Source organism: Ailuropoda melanoleuca, chromosome 2, assembly GCF_002007445.2.
Source record: "Ailuropoda melanoleuca isolate Jingjing chromosome 2, ASM200744v2, whole genome shotgun sequence".
NCBI classification, from domain to species: domain Eukaryota; kingdom Metazoa; phylum Chordata; class Mammalia; order Carnivora; family Ursidae; genus Ailuropoda; species Ailuropoda melanoleuca.
The window spans coordinates 76,456,300-76,479,547 of NC_048219.1; the positions used below are offsets into that span (position 1 = coordinate 76,456,300).

A 23,248-nucleotide genomic window follows, 5' to 3' on the forward strand; every position below is an offset into this window, starting at 1 on the left:
CATGGCAGAGGTTTATAAAACCTCGTGTTCAGCCCTCAAGTCTAGGAACAATTCTAATGATACAAGGAAGAATGTGGTGAGGTGTTCCAGCATCTTCCGCTGAAGCAGTCAGCGAAACTGAAACCAGGGTACCCACCAAAGGGTCCCCTCATCTCATCGGTACAGCAGACTAGATGCCGAGGCATTCTCAGAAGGCTCCATGCTCTTGCCAGGAAAGGTCACCCAAGCTTAGGATATAAATAATAATTTGACCAAGACCTTACCTTGATAGCCTCACCCACATATTTCACTTGATCTGGACCTTTCAGTAACATATGCATCCTGGAAGAAGGCAGTGTGTTCCTATCTAAGGCCAACAAAGGGAGGGCGGGTGGTTCCGGTCTGACGAGCTCGAATCACAAGCCCCTTCAGCCTATTTAGGCCTGGCCTGGGAAGCTCGTCCTGGCTCCCTCATTGGAATAACACAGGAGTTTACTACAAATTTGTTTGAAATTGGAGAATTTACTTTCACATATACAGAGATTAGAAAAATACATTCATTTTATTTTAGAAAAATGCAGACCAACGTAAGCTTATCATCAACTGGCCTCTTAAGAGTTACAGAATTCACAGGAAACAAGTTCTGGAGACCAGGTGCCTGCCTCTGCCTCTCCAAACAGGCCTGCATCCAGCAGAGGATGTGCTTCAGGCCTGCTCCTCAGAGAGCAAGGAGGTTAGCTACAGAGGCATTCACATGTAAATGTCCAGTGGACCAATGCCTGGGAAGAAGATCAAACTCTCTGGGACTGAACACAAGAGTGGGGGTGGATGAGGACAAACTACTCTCTGGTTTTTCTCATTTTCTGCTTGTTAATTTCCCTGTCAGAAGGTGACCTCTTTTCCCTAATCCTCTTTCAACTCACAGGGTTTGATTCCCCTCCAGCTCAACCCTAATCCACCCCATCTCCCAGCTTTTTATTCCTGGGGCACCAGCCCTGGTGGCATCTCTTTCTCCTGCTCCTGGGCCAGAATCTGCTAGAGTCAGGGCCTATCTTCCATGAGAGGGCTTGGGAGGCTGAGGAGAGGTGAGTCCAGGCAGTGACTGTAGTGGTTTGCTACTGAATTCTTGTTTGCTGTCCTGATCTCTTTACCTAAAGAGTCAGAAGGAAGAACTGCTTTAAATTGTCCCTCTTGGGGCGCCTGGGTGGCACAGCGGTTAAGCGTCTGCCTTCGGCTCAGGGCGTGATCCCCGGCGTTCTGGGATCGAGCCCCACGTCAGGCTCCTCTGCTGGGAGCCTGCTTCTTCCTCTCCCACTCCCCCTGCTTGTGTTCCCTCTCTCACTGACTGTCTCTATCTCTGTCAAATAAATCAATAAAATCTTTAAAAAAAAAAAATAAAAATAAATTGTCCCTCTTCCTCAAGCCCATCTATCACCCAGCTGAGATCAAGTTTCTCAGGGAAGGAAGAAAAGAGACTCCCTGTCTCTCCAGGCCCCCCACCTCATCCCCATCTTGCTACACAAGACTCAGGGCTGGTGTGCATAACAGTTTGGAAGCCCAGATGACAGGAAAGAGACAGCCTCTCAAACAATCATACCTGGTAGGTCCTGGGACTGCAACTCTCTTGGGCGGCTGCAGACTGCTGCGAGTGGCACCAGGGATAGGAAGATTTGGTTGCTGGGAAATGGGAACTTGATGGGGGTTGACAAAAGAAATGAGTTAGCAAAGAGTTCACGTGGCCTTCTCAGAGTGAGCTTCTTCCCACCCAAGGTAAAAAACATAGGGTATTTGAAAACCATTGTTCAAACTCTTTCCCCGGGCCCACATCCTCTCTTTTACTTAGGCCTTCCCATCTTCAAATTGAGTGGTAATGAAGATGGAAGAAGTGGTCACTGGTCCCAGCACTGGGAGGGTGCATTCAAGCTGGGCAAGAGTAAGCATTCTTCCTCCTGATTTCTGACTGTTACGTCCACTCTTCCTCACCTCTGTGCCCTGCAGCGCTTGGTCGTGGAAGTCCTTTCCGAGCTGGCAGAGAAGTTGGAGGTAGGGCACCTTTGCTGGGTGGTACACTCCGGCTGGTGAGTGGCATTCGGCTGGCAGGCCTGGGGATGGCCGAGGGAACAGGCAGTCGACTGGAAGGCTTAGCAGCTGCTCCCTGTGGCCGAGAGAGGCGCTGAGAGTTGCTGGTAGAAAGCTGTGGGGCCAAGACTGGTCTGACAGGGGTAGGTGGGCCTGGTGGAAAGGAGTAGAAGAATTAGAGGCTCAGCTCCACATCCTTCCCCCCTCCCATTCACCCACAGCTTTGCTACCCAAGCCTTCTCACTTGCTGCTGTTCTCCCACTGGGCCCAGCTTTGCCCCGGATTGGAGGAGTGGATCGGGCAAGAGGAGAAGATGCTGGGCTTTTGGAGGCAGGGAACAGATTGCAAGTGGGTGACTCCTGAAATACAAAGAGAGAAAAAATAGAACTAGAATGGAAAAAGAATCTGTTCTGCTGGCTGTTTGAGAAATAGAGGTGGAGAGTTGCCTACATTCCAGTAGGGAAGGGCAGACGTTAGCTCCCAACGTCATCGTCACCTATACCATTTATCGTGAGCTTGTTACAGACACTACCGAGGTATGTGCAGATACCGTGGTAAGTGCTTTGCTTATGGTATTTTGTTTAATTACAATAATTCTGAGGTAGAATTTTACTAACCCATTTTACCAACAAGGAAACCACTCTATGGCTGTACCAAGTCACACACTGTGTCTGAGGGCACACAACCAACCCAGACCCTCCAAACTTACCCTCTTCACACTGGAGGGCCTCTTTCCAGATGTTGCCCGAAGAGCCCTGACTGACCCCTTCTTATCGGTGCTCCGGAGTCGGGGTGTCAGGCTGCTTGGCGAGGGGGTACTCCGAGTCAAAGAACTCACAGTGGGCAGCAGGTCTCGGACGGGACTGTCCTTTAGCACAAAGGTCTCCCGCCGAGGGCTGGGCTTCACCTTGCGAGGCCCCAGGCCCTCGCCTGTGCTTTCCTGCTCCTGCAGGGCACACTGCTCCAGCTGGGCCGCCAGCCGGTTGGCCTCGTGGAGAATCTCTTCCAGCTTCTCTGGACTAAGGGGGCCTAAGCTGAGCCTCACCCCCTGGGGGGCTGGGGCCACTGCATTTGGGTCACTTCGATTGGAAAGTCCTCTCCGGAGGGGTTTCTCTGGAGTCACCAACACTGCTATGTCTTCCTCCTCACGACTGAGACAGAAAACAAACCAGGCACCATGCCCACACAGAAGAGAGCAGGAGACTGTGCAAAGGAGACCAGCCCTCCCCCACACACAAACAGAGCCAGGGATTCAACCCCAAACCCTGATGGCCTTGCTGACTGTGTGATGTGGCCTCTAGATGATGAGACGCCTGGCTCTATGAGGTCTAACAGGCCTTTAGCCCTTATCGACATTGGAAATGATGCCAGGATGAAGATGCAGCAAATCCACTTACCCTTCTTCTTAACATCCTGAAGTCTCATTCCAGCTTATCCGTTTTCCCTTCCCCCAGTAGTGTCATTGCGGCTGTGTCAACAAGTCCCCCAACAGCCGCAGGGCACCCAACCTTGCAACATTACCCACCCAGACCCCAGGGCCAATAATTCAGCACTAAGGAGTTAGAGACAAAGAGGGATTGTTGGAGGAAAGCAAGTAGGTTAAGGAGGATGGTACCTGTCGCATGGTGACAGCCCTCCAAAGTCCAAGGTCTCATCCACTATAAACTTTACATCTGTAGGGGAGGAGGGAATGAATGCCAGCCTCAGGTCGCTAACACGGCTCTCAATCGCAGCACCTCATTCTTCCCTTCTTACTTTCCTTACCTTCCTCCAACTCTTCCATGTTCCAGCCGGCAGGAGCACGAGTCAGCTTAGACCTGAGCTGGAGAGAAAATATCCCTTTCTTCAGGTCTCCATCCTGCCCAAGGCTCCCAGCTAGACAGACTCGGGGTGCAAGCCAGGGGGTGGGGATCACGCTGGAGGTAAAGCAAGGGTCCCAGGAGTGGCACCTGCCCCGGTAACTCAGCCCTGTTTCCTCCGCGGAAGGTGCGGAGAGCGCACCATTCCCCCTCCTCAGGTTGCCCTACCGCCCCCCCTACGAACTGGTCTCTCCTCACCGGCGGCGGTCTGCACGCTCTATCTTCTTCCCCGCCACCATCCTCCGGTTCTTCCTCTCCCCAAATCACCTTTCCACTCCCACGGCATCACACCCACACCACACCTCCAGCCCACCCTCTGTTTTTATTTTCCGTCCCGCCTCACCGCTCGCAGAAGGTGCTTGTCTCCCACCACTTAGTCCCGGGAATCAGCCCCGAGGGGGTGGGGCTCCTTTCGAATCTCTCAGGCTCCACCCACTCCTACCGTAGGCGCCCCGTGATTGGCGGATCCCAGCATCCCTGCCCTCGAGGGCGGGGCGGTGACAGGCAGCCGGGCGGAAGTCTGCAGGTGGGGGCCCTGTGGAGAGCAGCTCTAAGAAAGACTCCATCCGGAGAGCTGAAGCGAGGAGGCCGCGAGCGCGCGCGCGCCCAGGAGACCTCCCTCCGGGAGTAGTCGGGGCCTTGTGGCGGGGCGCGATGGATCTGGCCAATGAATGTAGGTTTCGCGCCCGGCGAGCGCCGCCCCCCGCCTTTCTCCGCCCCCTCCTCCCGCTGGGCGGAGCCTGGGCTCACCGGCCGGGCCTGCGCGCGCCCGCCCTAAGACTAATGCCGTGCTTGAGGAAATTCGTTTGCAGAGGCTCACTCCGTTTGCAAGCACCGCGTTTGCCACATCTCCTCAGTTGTGATTTTTTCAAGTTGCGGGAGCACCTGGGTATTTATGTTTTAGGTATATGGAGTTTCTCTAAGAAGCACACCTTCCTTCGTCTTTTTAAGCGAGAACATTCGGAACCCGAGGTAGCCCAGGTGTAAAACAAAACAAAACAAAACAAAACAAAACAAAACAAAACAAAACCCACCACCACAACAGGCTTTTCGGACAGGGAGGTTTGGGTCCAATTCAACCGAGACTCCTCCGTCACGAGGCAGGCGGGCGTGGGTATATTGGAGCCCTGGCTTCCCCGCGGGGCGAGGATTCTGACCTTCAGTCCCGTTCTGCGGTCAGGAGTCACGTCCCGCGGTCGGGGGAACTACCGGTCTCGAGTTTTCTGCCGCGGGCCTCGGGGGCTTTTGAGCGTGTTTGTGACTGGCTACCGCTACACTAAAAGCTGTGTTTGTAAAATGCTTATTATTAGAGATTATGCTTATTATTAGGGATTTCCTTTTTGTTCTTTCCCAGGGGTTGCCTGTGATTAGGCTGGGCCACCCGTTACCAGGGCTTCTTCAAAATGTTCCCCCCAAAATGAGAAGAATGGCTGGAGAGCTTTAGTCTCCAGAGTTCATGACCATTACTTTGGCTACTTACGGGCTTTCGGGGGTTTCCTTCCTAGTCTTTAGCTGTGAGGTTGAGGTGGTGGGGTTTGCAGGCGCGAGCAACAAATGCCCCTGTCATAAATGCCGCAGCCGGCAGAGGGGTTTGGGATTTAGTGGGGTGCTGAGGGGCAGGGTGGGGAGTGGGGAGGCCCGGACCTTGCAGGCTTGCGTGCAGGAGAGCCGAGCGAAGAGGATTGCCTGGTTTTCCGGAGGCTTGCTGGTGAGCGTGGCCCTGCGGTTGCTGGTAGGATTCAGGCTCTGGGGAGGCGGGAGGCGGGAGGCGGGAGCCAGTAGCTTCCCTCTCTCCGGGCAGGTGGTGGCAAAGGGGAGCGGAGGGAGAGAAGCTGCGCGTGAACTGCGTTCCTGCTTTGCCTAGGAGCCGCCTGAGCGGGGAAGCCGTGCACCTGCTTCTTCACCCAACCTCAGGTGAGTGGCGGAGGCAGTTGTGGCAAATTGGCAGTGAGTTTCTCCTAAGGAAACTCCTCTTCAATGTCCTGTCAGCAGGGGCGCCTGGGTGGCTCCGTCGGTTCGGCTCAGGTCATGATCTCAGGGTCCTGGGTCGGAGCTCCGAGTTGGGTTTCCTGCTCAGCAGGGAGGCTGCTTCTCCCCCTCCCTCTGCCTCTCCCCTCGCTCATGCTCTCTCAGTCTCTCTCTCTCAAATAAGTAAAATCTTAAAAAAAAATTCCTGTCACCAAATTACGATTTTGAAAGCTGTTGCAGTACCAGAAAAAAAGCAAGCGAACTACTTTCTCCTCCATCAAAATAACAAAATCAGGAAATAGAGATTTCAGGCACAGGAGTTCTTAGCCTAAGGCCACTACTCTGGGAATTGTTTGCCAATGTTAACTCAATCCCAAAATGATATATATGAACGGATGTTTAAGATTTTGGATGAATAGTGAATAAATGAGTTAACAAAGAGAACACCCCTCCCCCCCCGCACGTGGTAGGCCTTAGTTCAGAAGGAACTCCATAGCGGTGAATGCATAAATGATAAAACTAAGGGTTCCAGGGCAGTCCTTCCTGAATGTGGAAAGATTAACTGTGACTGGAAGTCTTGTTCAGTGTGAAGATTTTATTCCTTCACCATGAAGGTTCAGAATATATGAACTGTAAGGGATGACCCTTGAGTACTTCAGCAGACAGCAGTGGCATGGGGCTGTGGGCTGAGGCCAGAGGTCTAACTGATCCTTAGGGCATCATAGCTGGGAGTATTCCACTCCTTCCTGACCTAGGCCCTGCTTCAGCTGGAGGGAGGCCTCTTGGCCATTGCATACATGACTAGCTGGCTCTGGACTCTGGGCCCCCTCTCTCCCCAACTCAGCATTCTCAGCAAGGGCATTAACCCTACACATAATTTATGTGGCTACTTTCTCAATTTTCCCAAGATGCTACGTAACTAGTAACGTTCTGAATGCATGGAAGTTAATTTATGACATACAATGGATGCCTTGGGGGGCACTGGGGCTTAATTCTCATAGTGCTCCAGTCAAGAAAGGCTGGAATAGACACTTTGCCTCAACTGAAAATAGACCTTTGGTGTGAACAGAAAAGCCCTTCTCACTCTTCTCAGCCAAAACACACCCCCTTCAAAGCCTTGCCTAAGATTTCCTGCCTCCTAGAAATCTTTTCTTTCTTAAACCCATGATCCCAACCCAGACCCACTACAGTGAGGGTCACTGGGTGAAAGAGAGGAGAGGAAAGAGGCAAGGCTTGAAGTCAGACAGACCTGGTTCAAATCCTAGCTCTGCGACTACCAGCTGCATGACTTGGAGCATAAACTTCAGTTGCCTCTTTGAAAAATGAGGATTAAAAGAGATAAAGCCTGACATTCAGTATCAGATGCAGAGAAGGCTGTTTCAGTTACATATTACTGTGTAACAGACCACCCCATATTTCATGGCTTGAAACAACAGCAACCATTCGTCTCATGATTTTACAATTTGGGCAGGCTTGTGCAAGGACCACCTGTCTCTGCTCCACAGGGTGTAGATTGGGCTTGACGAGGGCTGAAGGGTCTCAGGTGGCCACACATATCTAGGGTTGCGGTGCGGGCTGTCAGCTGGGATGCTTGGTGGTCCTGCATGTGGCCTCTCATAATTCAGTAATCTGTCCTGAGCTTCTTTACATGGGAGCTGACTTCCAGAAGCAAAAGCAGAAACTACAAGACTTCTTGAGGTCTAGGCCCAGACTGACACATCACCTCCACTATATTCTTTTGGTTAAAGCAGGTCACATGGTCAGCCAAGGTTCAAGGGGAGGGGAAACAGACTCCAGCTCTTGGTGGGAAGAGCGCCATGCCCACCCTAGCTAGGATGGGAGGAATTGTTGCTATCTTTTGCAGATTCCATCACAGAATGCCTTTAATATCTTGTTATAAGAATGAAAACAAACATGCAGACAAGGGCACCTCACCTTTATTCTTTCCCCAGGGCTTAATGAGACTGCTCCAATTTCTTTAGTATCTCCCAGCCCTCAAGTCTTAGTGCTCTGTCTTTAATTAGCTATGTACATGTGTTTGTGTTCTGCTGTCTGCGTCTCTGTGATGGATGTGCATCCTGTTTTCCAACTTACACTGGAAAGCGCAGAGAGGAAGAGAGCAAGTCATGTTTAGCATCTCTTTCAGCACCAGGCACTGGAAAGAGTTGAATTCAGCTCTGTCATAGACTCTAGACAAAAGGACAGTGTTAGAAACCTCTGTGGAAGAGAATGTGGGTATGAGGAGAAAGAGGGGTCTGAGGGTCTGCAGATTCCATACAGTCTGGCTAAAGAATTCCAACTTTCTAAATGTTTTTCCCATAGAGAAAGGCTCAAACAGATGGATACTTAGGCAGAAGATCCACACATTTATTTAGATTAGTCCAAACCAGACGCTGCCCTGGAGCTGCTTAAGAACACAGTCTCGCCACAGTCAGGCTTCCTGGAGGCACAGAAAAGAAAGGGTATGTTGTGGCTGTGACAGCAAACGACCCGCGCACATCCAGGATGCTGAGGCTATCCTCCTCACGGCCCTGGGTCCTGTGCTGTCACCTTTCTACTTACCCTGCTTTGTTGCTGCGTGCCGGCTGAGAGAGAGGTAGCAGAGCAAGTCCTACCCACAAGGCTAACCCCAATGTAACATTAACCCGGAGAAGGAACTGAGGGGTGGCCAGAGAACTGTCTGCAAGCCAACTGGCAGAGAGAGCGCTCCTGAGAAGTCTGTGCTTTTAATGCATCCCTGAGGGTTTTTATTTGGTCTATATCAATGATGGACTCTAATGGCTTCTAGGGTGGTATTCGTCCTCAATTTTCATCAGTCAGGAACTGCAAGTCCAAGGAGACATTGGGAACCAGTTCTCCTTAATTCTCCCACGAGCTGCTTTTTCACTCCACTTATCAGTTCATACATAGCATTTCTACCGTGAGTGATTTAGCACCTGAAGGAGCTATCCCATTTTAAATGATGATCTGAGTTGCCCTTTGTCAGTAATGTGCTGCTTGGGACCACATACTCACGTGTTCGATTATTATTGACACGACGATAATGGTGGTTTCTTCTCTCAGAAGGGAAGGAATCCATAAACTTCAAAGTAAAAGACAAGCAAACTAATCTGTTTCTCACCGTGCTCCTGATACTGAGGTAGAAGAGTGGACAGGAGCAGCTTCCTGTCTCTCCATGCTGCCGCCACTTACTGGTGGTGACCCCCATCCATCCTCCATTCCTGATTGTTCCCTTGATGCCTTTTCTTATAGCACCTGCCCGCCTCCCTCCCACAGAACTTGCTTAAAGTTAGGTAGATGCTGTCACTCCTTTTCAGAAGACCATTAGGTTTAATACCCATCATCAACTTGAGTACAGATAGATAGAGGATGTGACAAAAGTAGTACCATCTATGATAAACTACTTCCACGGAGATGAGAGTAGGAGCTTACCAAAAAAAGGGGTTAAAAGGAAAGTAGTCACCAGTGACTGCATGGTTGAAAGGCCCAGGAATACGTATCTGTCCCAGACTCAACACTAGCCATAAACATGACTTACTCCATTCAGAACCCTGGGCCCTCTTTCCTTACCTTTGTCAGAGTTGCACTAATCCTCTCGGGGAGCCTCAATGAGGAGCTGCAAGAATTCAGACATTGCTCAGAGTTAACATCTCAGAAATCTCTGGGAAGCTTTCTTGTGGAGCACTGGGAAGGGATATACTTCTCGGGTCTTTCCAGAGTCCATGGTGCTAATTAGGAGTCTCCGCAGGGGAAATAATAGGGCATGTGACGGCCTGTTCATTCCTGATTCATGCTGTGCACACTTAGAGAGTGCCCACTGTGTCAGAAACTGGGCTTGGTGCCGGTGGTGGGGGGAGGTGTGGACAAAGGCACGTCAGACTGTCCCCGCCCTCACAGTGCTCTTGGTTTAATGGAGAAGCAGATCGGTAAATAGGCGCTATGCAACAATACGCTACATGCAATGGCAGAGATCCAAACAAGGTGACGGGAATGCATGGATGAATGAATACTTTAAAAGAGGTAGAGAGGATGTGCAATTCTCCCTTTTAACAAACCAGAAGGGCAAGTGCTCTGGTTTGTTTAAAAGCCTAACAGACAGCTGTAGCTTTCCTGGACTGAGTCAAAGACTGCAGTTTCAAGACAAATGATCTGAGTGAAGGCCAGGGGGCTTGGGCTCTTTCCAATACAGTGCCGACTCGTCCCTTAAGCAGTGCTGGGACTCTTGGGTAAAGCGATCATCGCCCTGCGCTTCAGGTTTCTCCTTTGCAGAATGGAACTAGCCATTCTGTATTACAGAGTTATTTTGGAGAGGAATAAGATACTGGGTAATAAACACGGCTCTTCAAATCCATCCTGATGATGACAGTGCCAAGAGCACCTGCAGGGGGAGCCAGCTAAGCCCTGTTCCCTGCAGGCTTGTGGCTCCGCCCCTGAATTGTCCCCCTGTGGAGAGAGGGGATGAGTTCTGCCCTTACCTTTCACATCCACCCGACAGTTTACAGACGCCTCCCGCAGGGGGTTAACCGCCTTGCAGGTGTAGATGCCCCTGTCAAAGGGACCAGGCTTGCGGATTTCTAAAGAGCAGATTCCCAGGTAACTGAGAGCTCTATACTTGGGGTTGCCTTGGATTTCCATCTTGTTCTTCAGCCAGATGATCTTTGGCTGCAAGATAAAGACGGGGAGGGGGGGCAGCACGGGAGTGGTGAGAACCAGTTGTTCTTTCTGTGCTCAATCCCGGACTCTTCGCCTGCAAGGCTTGGGGACACACTGGCCAGAGAAGCCGGAGGAGTAGGGTGCCTTAAGAACAGGTGGTACGGGATCGAGAAGAGATAATGGTCTTCTAGAAAGCTCCCCATTCCTTACATGTGGGGAGGGGTTCCCTTTCCAGTACCCTCAGAAGCCTCCTAAGCTCCTTCTGTTGGTTTAAGAGAGCACCTGAAACCTTGCCTTGTTCATCAAGTATTCCAGACTAGAAAAAAGGTAGGACTTTCTGTCCCATTTTGTGCAAGCAGCTCCTTCATGGATCCTAAGTATTGCCTCTTTTTTGTATATACATTGTTGAATTTGAATCATTCATATTCTGTTCCCATTGTTGCCTTGGGACTCACTGTTGTCCCCTCTGGTTAGAAAGTAGTTTCTAGAGTGAGCTTATTGACATTCTCTTTCTGAGATGTTATCTCCATGGGGTCTGGCCCAGGACTTCTATGCGAAAGGAACTTGGTAAAGTCGTTAGTGATCTTGTATATGGTATAGTGTACAGAAGTACAGTGACTAGATTGGAAATAGACTTGCTCAGGGTTGTGGCCTCAACTCTAGACAGCTGGCACGCAGATGGCTCGGAACAGGTGAGGCATAGCGGGTGACTAAGGGGAAACCAGGGAGACTCCATCACCTCTGCTGGAGGGACAACTTGAAGCTCATGCCCAACTGCCAGAGGATCAGTATGTGACATCTTCATACACAAGGAACAGATGCGAAAAAGGAAACTGGAAACATCCTGCACATCAGCCTGCCTTGGACTCTGCGTGTCCTGACTGTGCATAACCCACCTCACCTGCTGTGGGAGGGGCAAGTGGTGGTGATGGGAACAACGGTGTGGTTAGAATGCACTTCCACACAGTGGGGGTTAGGGCAGGAGCAGGGAGCAGCGCAGTGCGGCCAGCCCGCGGAACTCCGCTCACCTTGGGAGAGGCGCGGACGCAGCAGAAGAGCTGGGTGTCATAGCCAGTGACCGTGGTGCAGTCTGCCAAAGGCTGGGTGAACTTTGGGGCTTCAGAGAAATCTCGCTGCGCAAACCCCTCGGTCTTGCAAACAGTCGCTGAGTGGACCAAAGGGCCAATGATGTAGTGCCCGAGATCCCCACCCCTCTTCAACACTTCAGCCTCAACTCTTCCCAGCTCCCGGGCCCTACCTGCTTTCTGGATGTGGGCAAGGTCAGCAGTGATGGGAGCAGTCTCACTGAGCCCACACTGGTTCTCAGCAAAGACTCGAAATGCGTAGGAGTTGCCCACGATGAGGTTGGAGACCGTGAAGCTGGTGCGGTGATAACGCTTCAGCACCGTGAACCACAGCTTTGGGGTCCCAAGAAGATGTGAATGAGACCCATGTTCTGTGAACTCACTCCACCTCAGCCCACTGCACGGAGTTACCAGAGCCCCATTCCAGAATGCGTTATTCCTGTCTCCCCACTCCCTCCCAGCTGGGCCTCACCCCAGATTTTGTGTCAGCCTTCTGCACGGTGTATCCCAGGAGTGCCGCGTTGCCTGTGTCTTGGGGAGGTGTCCACTCCAGAGTAGCACTAGAGCCCCAAACGTCCACCAACTTGATACTCTGCGGAGGACCTGGCCTCTCTGAAAGGGCCAGTCATGGCAGTGGGCATGGGACAACTCACATATGTATGGAAATCACTTTGGGAGTGCCTTTCCCCTTCTCTGCTCAACTGCGCCTCCTCTCACCCACCATCGTGCCCTACCCTTGCTGTGGGGAGTCACCCCGGCTTCCCCAGCTCTCTGTGATGGCTCCTCTTTAGCCCGGAGAGGGAGCCCCTGAGGACCACCTCTCTCCCACTCCCCACACTGTACCAATCACCAGGATGTCAATGGTGGCAGTGGCTTCCAGCTCTCCCAGCTGCACACTGAGCTGGTAGCGACCCGAGTCAGCACGTTGGGCTTCTCAGATGAAGAGGATGGAGTCCTGCTCCCCATTCCACACACTCACACGGCTGGCATCCAAGGCACAGCCATCATGTTTCCAGGTGGCTCGAGGTTTGGGTTTGCCCTAAGAAATGGGAATAGGCTGTGAGTAACCCTGAGATGCCTCGTGACCCCCCCCCTGCTGCAGTGGGGGGGGTGTTTCAGAGCCACCCGAGGCCCACATGGTGACTTGACTTGAACTGCAAATGCCTGGAGTTAGAATTTGGTGGACCGTCCCAGGGGACTTGCATCTTTCATCAACAGCCTGAGGATCATGGGGGAATGAAGGGGTTTGGCTTTGAGTTTCCCACCCTCTGAGAGTTCTGGTCACCTGAGGCAGCTGGGGGCAACAATAGCTGCCTAAACTCCCAAGAGCCCTCCAAAACGAGAGCTCCCAGACCTCTGCTGACCGAAGGACATAGGTTAGCCTCAGCTCGTCACATGGGACACAACCCAAACTCCATCTCAGGAGTGAAGATGGAAGGGTCATTCTGCCTCAGACTTCTGGTGACATGGCCCCCTTCATTCCAGGCCAGGATGACTGCCCCAGTGCCAGCAAGACTCTTAGTATCTGTTTCCAAATCAAAACCCTGGCCTGGTCCCAGCGTGGACCCAACATGGACCCAGCGTGGGGCCAGCACGATCACCTGGAATGGGATTTGTAGGTTCACAGTGTCTCCAACCTTGCAGATATAGGTCTGCCTCAGGGTCCGTGGTAGCCAGATCTTGGGGTGCTCTGAGTGATGGAAGGAAAGAGAACAGTGGGTGGCGAGCCTCCTGTGGTGGGAGGGGCAGAACTCAGAGGAAGTGGACACCGCATCTGGCTTTACCCCATGGGCAGATGACCCAGGTGCTCAGCAAATCCACCCTCTCCTAGGGAATGGAAAGATTTTTCCCATCAGCTCGCTGGGGTTTAGGAAAGAGTGATCGGCTGAAAGATCCCCTTGAGAGCATTCAAGTCTTGGCAGAAAGCACTGGAGTGTGAGCCTGATGCTTGCTTCTTTTAATTTGTAACTCTCAACTACTGACTTTTCATCAACTGAGATTTCTTTTTTCTGTTTGTGCTCAGACTCGTCTAGCCTGTGTGGTTGGTCTCTGTACACCTTTCCTACATTTGTGCTTAACCACACACCTTTTATCAAAGCCACTTTCAATGTTAGTCTTGACCTCCAAGTGTCAGCCCTGCTTCCCAGCTTGATGCCAAACTTGAGGAGAAAGCTTTCCACTCTGCGGGCAGAGTCACACTCTGGACCCACTAGGGCAGCACTAATGTCACTGCGCAGGGAGCTGGCACCTGAGGCCCTTCCTCTGCACACTGCCCCACTCGGGCGCCCGCACAGGGCTCTTCCAGTTCATGGAGGATCACTTTGTACGAACAGAATCTGGGAAAGACTAAGTCCACTGCTCACTACTCCTTGATCTCCCAGGTGTGTTCCAGTGAGAAGAGGGATTTGCTCCTGTCCCTTGGCTTCCAGGATGGAGGCAGGAGATGCTCAGGAAAGTGCTGAGTGTAAGGTGTGGAGGCTGACCAGGTGTGACCTCTCTCCGCTCAGGGACCCTCGGGCTGCCTTGGCTGAGAAAGGGCCAACATCCCACCTGGGTTCCCTTGGGAGCCCGGCTGAGGCTACACCATTTTCCTGCTTTCTAGGGCTCCGCTCTCCTCTCCTCGGGCAGAGGTGGTCCCCTGCTGCTGTTGTCTCAAGTGGACTGTGATACCGCCTCAGGTCTCACCAACTCCCTGGCCTCTCCCCACAATTCATTCGAGCAGTTGTCAAAACTGTACTTAATTCAGCTATGGCAAACAGCACAGCGGTCTGACAGAGGATTCCAAACTTTCTGATTAACATTTCCCTGCAAATACGTTCCTGAGCATTCTATTGCAGCGTATGTGTGTTTACTTATTAGTTGGACTGTTTAAATATGTACATTATACATTGCAAACTTTTGAATGGTGAAATTTAAAATAAAGTGAATAGAGTTTCCACTATGTTCTTCCTACACCTCAATTTGTAGCCCACTGTTTAGAGACCAGGAACTTCCCTCCCACGGTCTGTCCCATCACCGTCTCGAGATTTCTTTTTGCCTTTGTAAATGTCTATAAACACGGCTACTCAGCGCACACTGTCCACTGTGTTGATCTAGCTTCCTTTTTCACGGTGTGGCTTACGCTTCCCCCTGGGCGGCACAGTCTTGGATGGCACCTCACCCCGGCTCCTGGCAAGAGCAGGAGCTAAATGGCACAGGGCCTCAGCGCTGAGCGGCTGTCCTGCCCCGGACTGCTCAGGGCCCGACGCCTCGGTAAGAACAGCGCAGCGGCCGAGCCCCAGGCAGCTGAACGACACTGCTCTGCTTGCCCTCTGTTCGACTTTGGCGGTTTGGAAGGGGGTGGGGCATGAAAAACAGAAGAAGTGTTTGTGTGATGTGTTCCTCTCCTGTGGCCGTCTTGGCGAGCAACCAAGGAGCTGAGAACAAGCGGATATGACTTAAGGGTTTTCTGAAAAAAGAGGGCGACGATTGAAAAGGAGGTCAAACCTCATCTTGTTGGGCTTGGTTCGCCACTGCTGGGTGGGGAAATAGCCCTTCACACTTGCTGGAGAGAAGCCGGCTCTGCTGTCCCCTGCTCCGCCCGCTCGACGCAGAAGGACCTGGATGAGCACCCGGAACAGGAAGACAGGAGGGAAAGGGCTCTGGGGGAGAAACAGACTTGTGAAGTTAGGCTGCCTCCCCATCTAGAAGCGTACGCCTGAAGGACCCGTTCTCTGAGCTCGGCGTATCTGCCCGCTTCCGGGCCCTCCACTGTCCACTGGGGCCTGGGCACCACAGTCAGGGCCCTGACGGTGATCTCGCCCTTAGGAGAAGGAGGCAGAGAAGGGAAGGCAGAGGGCTACCCTCAAGAATTGGACAGGTCGGGGTGAGGAAAGGAGCCCAGGTCATCGCGCCTGGAAGATGCGCTGTCTGAGCCCTGCTCGGAACTCCGGGGGTGGGGGGGGGCGGGGAAATGGGCTTTTCTATAGATGGGTGCAAGTTGACTCGTATCTTTGTGCTCACTTAGTGTTTCTTGTGTTGCTTGGACAACTACCTTGGAAGATGTACATTGTTTCACCTGAACTGAAGAGAATGAGTAAAGAAATAGGTTTATGTGGAACATAAATGAAGATGTTGGCATTAGGAGGATGAGCAGAATGGCCCTGAGATCCAGAGCGGAGGCAGAGAGACAGAGGAAGAGGGCTGACAGCTAGATGGCAGTCTCTTCCTCCTTGGGGGGCTCCCCTGCCAGTTCTTTGCTTGTACGTGGGCTTCCCTGACAAGATGATGAACTGCCAGGGGGCAAACTTACGGTATCGTAATGTTGTGAGTTTGAGGATTAGCAGGTGAGGATTCTGCTCTCGAAGGCTCCCAGACCCCAGTGTGGGGAAAGAGGATGGGCTTGAGGCCAAAGCAGCTGACAAGGGGCGGGAGGTGGCAGGAGAGCGCTTGGCAGCTGCGGGTGCCCGGGCAGCAGAATGCTCTTTCCCGGCTCCGCCCAGGCCCTCCCACGTGCCCAGCAAGCGCGCAGTCCGCCCCTTCGCTAAGAATGTTCATCAGAGGCCTCATTTGGGACACCTCTTTTCACACATCTGTGGTCAAGAGAGGTGTTAATTGTACTGACCTTGGGGAAATGTGGCTCTTCCCTGATGCCCAAGGTCTTTCTGCTCCTCAGATGCCAGGACGGATGTGAACCAAAGACTGAGCCCTATGGTACAGCCTGGGTTTTCTGAGATCAGGTTTGGGACAGCTACAGCGTGGTTTTCTTTCATTCATAGAGTCTTGGGGAAAAGGCATTTTGAAGAGTCCTTTGAGAGACATTGGCTTCTGAGCTGTGCTGCTGTGAGCACTGTCTTTCTCAGACAGAATGCTGTCTAATTCTTTCTTGAAAATTAGCAGAGAAGGAGACTACTACTTAAAGGCCAAAGATCTTGACTCCTCTGGATTAGAAAATTCCTCTTAATTCTACCCTAATTTCATCCTATTGACGTTTATGCCCATTTCCTTATTCTGTGCTCATGGGAAATAAGTGTTCATATTCTATCAATATTTCCCTTCACACCATTAAAGATTTTCCTCCAGCAATTTCTTAAGGGCCATGTAGTTCATGTAGTTCACTTCTGGCCTGGAGCGTGAAGGAACAAGACAGACACATTGAAAGAATGAAAGGTGTGTGTGTGTGCACGCGTGCACCTATGTGTGAGATAAAGAGTGTGGGCAGGTGTGCGACAGTGTGTGCATGGATGTGGGTAAGTGTGTGAGACTGGGAGCATATGTGTGTGTGTGCATGCATGTGCCTGTGTGAGTGAATGGCTCCCTAAAAAGTGCAAATGCACAAAACAAGCTATGGCTTTGAGACAGGATGTGACCTTGGCCTTATCAGAAACTTGTCTGGAGGGGGCTGAGTGGCTCAGTCAGTTAAGCGTCTGCCTGCGGCTCAGGTCATGATCCCAGGGTCCTGGAATCGAGTTCCGCTTCAGGCTCCCTGCTCAGTGGGGAGTCTGCTTCTCCTTCCTCTCCCTGCTTGTGCACGCTCTCTCTCTCTCAAAAATAAATAATCTTAAAAAAATAAAAAGAAACTTGTCTGGAGGAGTGTCTTAGGTGACCTCCAAAGCACCTTGTGAAGAACTTCAGCTTCTTGAAGTCTGTGAGACTCAGGTCAGAAAGAAACTGAAGGATATAGAAACAGGCAACACTTGTCTGAGATTTGTGGCAGAGCTACAAGAGGGAAGAGGCCTGGGGCCTGGAATTATTGCATGGAGAACTATTTTTAATAGAAATAGAGAAACTTTTTAATAGAAATAAACATCTATTGTTTTTGAGCCTTCAATTCTGAGGCCTGTTTGTTACATCGACGGGCATTCCCTGATGAGCACAGTCTCTGCCCCTAGAGTTCTGTTCTCCAGCTCTGCTTCCCCAGCACCAGCAATCCTGTGGCACCGTGGAGACCTCTGATCCACGCCTTCCCACCCCTGCACTCCCTGTCACTCTGTAGGTTACCACTCTCTTTCCCACCCAACTTACAGTCCGGTAGGTACACTCCCTTATGTACCCACTCAGATCCCTTAATCCTCTGGTCGTCCACTGCGCTCTCCCTGACATGGCCAGCCTCAGTTAAATGCTTTCCAGCCACTCAGTGCCCACGTCTGCATACTGGGGAAAATACAGCGAGGCTGACTGTAAGCTGATGGCCACTAACAGTGACCACTGACTCCCCATGGCCCCCTGGCAGTTCTTCCAGACTTCCTAGGCCCCCTCAGCCTCCTATTCTCCTAGGTGACAACTGCACACCTTCCGCGTCTAAAACCTCCATACCCTCTCCCTCATCCTCATGTTCAGTGGATGACCTTGCTAGTGTCTCAGGCCTTCCTATAGCCTATTCTTAACTCAGCAGTCAGAAAAAGCCTTAAAACCTATGCCTGATCATGTCAGTTCTCACTTAAAACCTTGGCCAGGTTGCCCATCGGTCTCAGAGTCGAACCGCTCTTCAAAATGTCTTCCTCTCTGCCCCCAAACCTACCATTCTCTCCCTCAAGCTGCTAGAGGCACAGTGGCCCCAATCCATAGGGCCCACTCCTGCGTCAGGACCTTTGCACTGACTGTTCTCTCTGCATGGAAAACATTCCCCTCAAGTATCTGCATGCATTTTTCTCTCATCTCCTTTAAGTTGCATCTCAAATAGCACCTTATTAACGAGACCGTCACTGAATATCCTGTTTAAAACAGCAAACATGTTTCCCACCCCCAGCACTTTCTGTCCTCCTCTGCTTCATTTTTTGGCACATTTCTGACATATTATATATCTTATTTTTTTATTACAATTTATATATTGTCTATCTCCTTACACTAGAATGGAACCTCCACAAGGGGAGTTATTTTTGCCTGTTTTATTTCTGTAGCAATGCCTGGCGCATAATAGGCATAAAAGAAATATTTGTAGAAGGAATAAAGGGGATAGGAAAGTAGGAGGAAGGAAAAAGGAAGAAATGAAGGAAGGTTGCTCCCAGGCATGGGCTCCAGCTTCCCAAGCCTGGAAGACACAGAACAGTTTGCTTCACAAGGAGATGCAGTTACTCTGAAATCAGCAGATGGGCCCTTCCTCTGGGTCTCAGGGTCCCTCTTCTCCATGCAGGCTGGAGGCCTCCCCACCCAAGGCTGCTCTGGGTCCCAGTGCCTCTGAGTAGTGCGGCGTGTGGACAGAAATTGTTTCCCGATGCGGGCTGCCTACTGCTGCTGATTTAGCTAGAGAGAAGGCTTTCTTGACTGAAAGCTCAGCGTTGGCCAGTTGCAGTTTATTTTGGTGTTGCAGATGAATTTCTGCCTCTGGTGCCTACTCTGTTTCCCATGTACACACATGCTCACCGCAGGGCCCCTCTGGGTCCTGCAGCGCTCCCCATAAGGTAGAGGAAGAAAAAGGCCTTGGAACTCACAGGAACTGAGGGACCATCTAGGCCAGGTCCATGGCATTCTGAAGGACCTGTGAGTGGACTTCAGGGGTTCTCTGAGCTCCCTGAACTTTTTTTTGAGTGTTTTTCCTGGGATAAGATTTTATAGATGTCACAGACTTTCCTATGGGTCCATAGCCATTAAAAGGTTATCCTTCAATTTACAGATGAGAAAATGGAAGCCCAGAGATGGGCACTGACTTGCCTAGGGTCACAGGACAGAGCTAGGACTTGAACTCATGTCTTCTCTAAGCAGATAACAGAATCAAACATACTTTGCCAAGTATCACAAGCACCACTGACTATCACTGACTTGGGATGCTAACGAGTTGAGCTGCCGATGCTGGTGGCCCTGAGGCCTGCGGCTCTTGAGGCTGCCTGCACTCCCCGTGGCTGGCCAGCGGCTGTCAGGAGCCCATGGCCCACAGCACCTACTCACAGCCAGAGGGAGGAGCGTGGGTGAGTTGGGATGCCCTCCCCCAGGGTCTTAGAGAGACCAGCCAAGTCGGGAGTCAGCAGTCCTGGCTCTCATTCTCACTCTGTGGCTTATTCCCTGGACGTTTTGGGGAAGAAACTGGTTTTCTACCTCAAGACCATCCCAGTCGAATGTGCTCACAATAACTTCTGCTACCCCGACTTTCTTTTCAAGGGAGCAAACTCAGCTGGCTTTCTGCCTGCGGCATTCAGACAGCTCCCGAAAACCCAGCATCTCCCATGAGGATGAGAAGGGGCAGCCAGCTTTCCCTACCCAACCCCATTTATAGGTAGAACTCTCAGTCTTTGCTCCTGACTTGGAAATAGCTTATTATCTATTCACATCTTAGTTTGGCCTCTTCCAAGGCACTTTGGATCCTCTCAACAATCCTTTCAACCACCCTACTAGGTAGATATGATTAATTACCATTTTACAGAGAGGAAACTGAGCAGTTGCTTGGCTCGTCCAAGGGCACAGAGCTGCCAGAGGTGGCCCTGGGCGGAGTCTAGATCACGTCGTCTTCTACCTTTCCCTACCCTGGGTTTCCAGGAACTTCTTGTTTGCGGTCTTTGCATCCCCTACACTCAAGATGTCGGGGGGCCAAAAGCAGGGACTTTTTGCAGGTAACTGTCTTAAATGTGTGAGGCGCCTGTGGTTCCTTCTGCCGGTTACCGTGCAGGAGAAGGGAAAAGCCCGGCTTCTGGCTTCCATCTCTGGCCGGCCAAGCCAGGCACAGTGGGCGACACCCCAAGTGAACATCACTGAGCTCACAGAGCTCACAAAGCTGTTAGCTGCAGAGGCCTCCGCCAGGGGCAGCTGGGGAGTGGGCGGCTGGGCTGCTGGCAGGGACACTGGGACTGGAAGGGCCGCCCACCACCTCCTAGCTCAAAAGGGCCTCTTGCTTAGAGGCTCACAGAGAACACTGCGGAAGGGAGGCCAGTGCTTCTCCTCGATGGGCTCTGCTTCCGTGGAGCTCAGACCCTGAGTGGCCGGGGTTTTCCCTGGGAGCCAGTTGGAGGGTTAGGGTTGGTCCTGGACCCACGGCACTGCTGAGCGAGGGGCAGAGTGTCATGCACTGTTTCTTCACCACCCAGCCTCTCGGTTGCTAGAAGCTTTTCATTTCCCCCTTCCAATCCATCCAGACGGCCACCATCTCACCCCTCATTCCCTCCTAGCTGGTATTAGTATATCAGGCCCTCAGTCCCTGGGACAGACATTTTACTACAGGTGTAAATAGAAACGGATCATTTTTAGTCACTATAAAGTGCCACAAACACCGTTCACTGACTTCTCCGCTAAAAAGCACAAACCCAGCAGAGACACTTGAGCAGCAAATACGAATCCACCAAGGAAAGGGGTGGGGGCCCCCACTACTGCTCCTCCATCCTCGGTACCAAGCCCATGAAGTCATTCGCCTGTGCACAAACCTAAGGACGTGCAGCCGGGTGTCAGGGAGGCCTCCCCAACTCCTACCACCCAGTCCCCCACCCTTCCCAATCCCGTGGATCACCTTCTATTGGGGACAGGAGCTGGGGAATGGGGCTGCCGGACTCTTGTTGAGATGAAGCTGGGGGTCCTTCAGCATCGGCTGGGCTCATTTCTTTCACCTTCAGTGTGGATCCCAAGGCCACCTCCAGAGCCATGGCTGCCTCCATGCTGGGCCACCCCCAGGCTGGGCTCCAGCGGGAGATTTTCACTGTTGGTGGTGAGGGAGGGGCTAAGCACCTGCTCTCCAGCCTGGCCGCCCGGGGTCCCAGCCACAGGCTTACGTAACTGGCCTGGCCTTCTCCCACCCGGCTCCTCTCAGCAGAAGGGCTGAAGCAGGGACTGGGAAAGAGAGGGAGATCAGACAGCAGCCCAGAATAGCCGCAGGAGGACTGAGGTGACAGCCCTCGCACAGCACTGGGGAGGGAGGGGAGGGCTGGAGCTTCGAACAGCTCCCCTGACCGCGTGCACAGATCCCACAATGGGGCCCCGGGNTCCCATAACGCCGGATCACGCCCTGAGCCGAAGGCAGATGCTTAACCGCTGTGCCACCCAGGCGCCCCTCACCAGCACAACCTTAACGGCTCCTTCTCTCTCTGCTCCATAGTCGGGGAGTTGTAAAGTTGTGCCAACTCGCCCTTTTCGGGGTCCGTCCCCATCCCCTCTGCCTAACCCCCTGGTGGTGGTGGCAGGTAGAGTCGGCGCTCCGCAGCCGGACTACCTGGACTCACTTTTGGCTCCATCACCAACTAGCATGTGTGACTTGCCACACATCACTGTCTCTCTCGGGTCTGTTTCCTCACCTGTAAAACGGAGAGGCTAATGACCATAGGGTTGTCGTGGGGATTACAAGAGCTAATCTGCGTAAAGTGCTTAGCAGAATGTAGCTGACGAAGTGCTCTGTAAATGCGAGCTATTTTTAAGTCAGGCCGGCATGTGGCCCTCAGAGAGCTCACTTGCCTCTGAGATAAAGCACCAGCAAAGCGAGAGGCGGCCGCGGTGGAGGGGAGCCAGGGGCATGAGGCCGTAGGACGTTTGTGACTTCTGGCTGTGCTACTCGCTCGTGAGCTAGGTGACCCTGAGCCAATCACTTACTCTGAACCTCGGGGCCCTGGGCTCTGAGACCAGGGATGATGATGCCATCACCGTGTGGAGGAGAAAATGATAAAAGTGGAATAATTGGCCAGACCACCGTGTTAGTTACATACTAAAGGTCCTGCATGAGGTCTAGAGTTACCAAACCATCATTCCTCACGTCCTGTACACTGCATCTAAATGGTTCCTATCGTACCCTCACTTTACTAGCTCCAGAAACCAGCATCCCCTCCCGTGTGTGTGTGTGTGGAGACGTTCCTTTTTAGAGCAGCTTTATGTTCCCAGTAACGTTGAATGGAAAGTACAGAGTTCCCACATACTCCCTCCTCCTCCCCACCACCCTTTTCTTTTATGGAAAAACAAGAGTGTGTTGAATGAACGGGCTCTGTACACTCATTTTCCCCCTTTAGCCCTCAGTTTGGGGCAGAGTTGATAGGATCCCAGGAGCATGTGCTGATATGGGGTGTGGAAGCTCCTTTTTGCAACTTGTAGTGGGGCTGAGGGCCAGGACAGCCTGTAGATGTGCTTCCAGCCCAGGAACCTGTTTACCAGGAGCTGGGATGGCTGAGGAGGGCGCTACAATCTTGACCTCTGAGGCCGCACTCGTGTGCATCAGGGCTAGCGTGAAGGCCTCTGCTGGTTTCTCTTGCCTGACCAGCCAGAGCCCTTATGAGTACAGAGTCCCCACACCAGTGGTAGGAAATTGGCCTAGACTTTCAGTCTGAGACCTTTGTTACAATAAAGGTGTAAAAGAAGCAAGTTAAAAATGCAGACTCCTAGGGTCTGTCCATTACAAAGTCTAATTTAATGGGTCTTGGTGGGGTCCAGGAATCTGCATTTAAAAAAGCAACCTAGTGATCCTGGTACAGTAAGTCCTCTGACACTAGATGAGCAGGACTTCCTGAAAATAAAACTACCAGACACGACCTCCTGAGGGAGGAACTCTTCCACCAGATAGCCAGCTCCTTAAGAGAACGTCTTCTGCCTTGTGGTCTTCAGATCATGACGTCAGAGTAAGTTTTCATTGGAAACGTCACTCAGGATGGCAGGCTGAGCAGCAGTCTTCAAGGCTCGGCTAAAGGCTCAAGGGAGGTGGATGGGAACCTCTCCTAAAAGAAATATTTGGGGAGAAAGGAAAGCTGCAAC

General features: G+C 52.0%; 2 protein-coding genes and 1 long non-coding RNA gene across 6 annotated transcripts; 1 reads left to right on the plus strand and 2 right to left on the minus strand.

Moving 5' to 3' along the window:
* Window positions 1-448: 448 nt before the first annotated feature.
* Window positions 449-4,591, minus strand: PSRC1 (proline and serine rich coiled-coil 1). 3 transcript variants are annotated; one of them, XM_034654032.1, is made up of 8 exons: window positions 4,360-4,591; window positions 3,823-3,880; window positions 3,674-3,731; window positions 2,768-3,209; window positions 2,303-2,417; window positions 1,963-2,211; window positions 1,577-1,670; window positions 449-1,130 (listed from the first exon to the last, which is right to left on the minus strand). In XM_034654032.1, exons 1-8 carry the CDS (start codon window positions 4,390-4,392, stop codon window positions 1,127-1,129), a joined length of 1,053 nt encoding a protein of 350 aa, XP_034509923.1. In that variant the 5' UTR covers window positions 4,393-4,591; the 3' UTR covers window positions 449-1,126. The 3 variants fall into 3 exon arrangements, with proteins under 3 accessions (XP_034509923.1, XP_011223268.1, XP_011223267.1); XM_011224966.3 differs by lacking the exon at window positions 4,360-4,591 and adding an exon at window positions 4,116-4,224; XM_011224965.3 differs by having other exon boundaries at window positions 450-1,130; window positions 4,261-4,398.
* A 19-nt stretch (window positions 4,592-4,610) lies between these two features.
* Window positions 4,611-21,021, plus strand: LOC117801025. 2 transcript variants are annotated; one of them, XR_004623346.1, is made up of 4 exons: window positions 4,611-5,625; window positions 5,719-5,831; window positions 14,005-14,109; window positions 14,226-21,021. It is a non-coding gene; the product is annotated as an uncharacterized LOC117801025 (long non-coding RNA). The 2 variants fall into 2 exon arrangements; XR_004623345.1 differs by lacking the exon at window positions 14,005-14,109 and having other exon boundaries at window positions 4,618-5,625.
* MYBPHL (myosin binding protein H like) lies at window positions 9,123-21,497 on the minus strand. The gene is given in 8 exon segments (XM_019799632.2): window positions 9,123-9,501; window positions 10,361-10,547; window positions 11,567-11,703; window positions 11,797-11,956; window positions 12,096-12,235; window positions 12,467-12,662; window positions 13,225-13,313; window positions 21,033-21,497. Coding segments are annotated over 8 exon segments (1,065 nt in total). The 5' UTR covers window positions 21,178-21,497; the 3' UTR covers window positions 9,123-9,490.
* Window positions 21,498-23,248: the final 1,751 nt, after the last annotated feature.

What these genes read in the sequence shown, in the direction of transcription:
- PSRC1 (XM_034654032.1), bottom strand. Translation starts at nt 4,392, where the DNA reads ATGCTGGGATCCGCCAATCACGGGGCGCCTACG. An exon ending in GGCCCTCCAGTGTGAAGAGG is followed by an intron (nt 2,418 to 2,767) that starts GTAAGTTTGGAG and finishes TTTGTATTTCAG; the next exon opens with GAGTCACCCACTTGCAATCT. An exon ending in AAGCGCTGCAGGGCACAGAG is followed by an intron (nt 1,671 to 1,962) that starts GTGAGGAAGAGT and finishes ACCCCCATCAAG; the next exon opens with TTCCCATTTCCCAGCAACCA.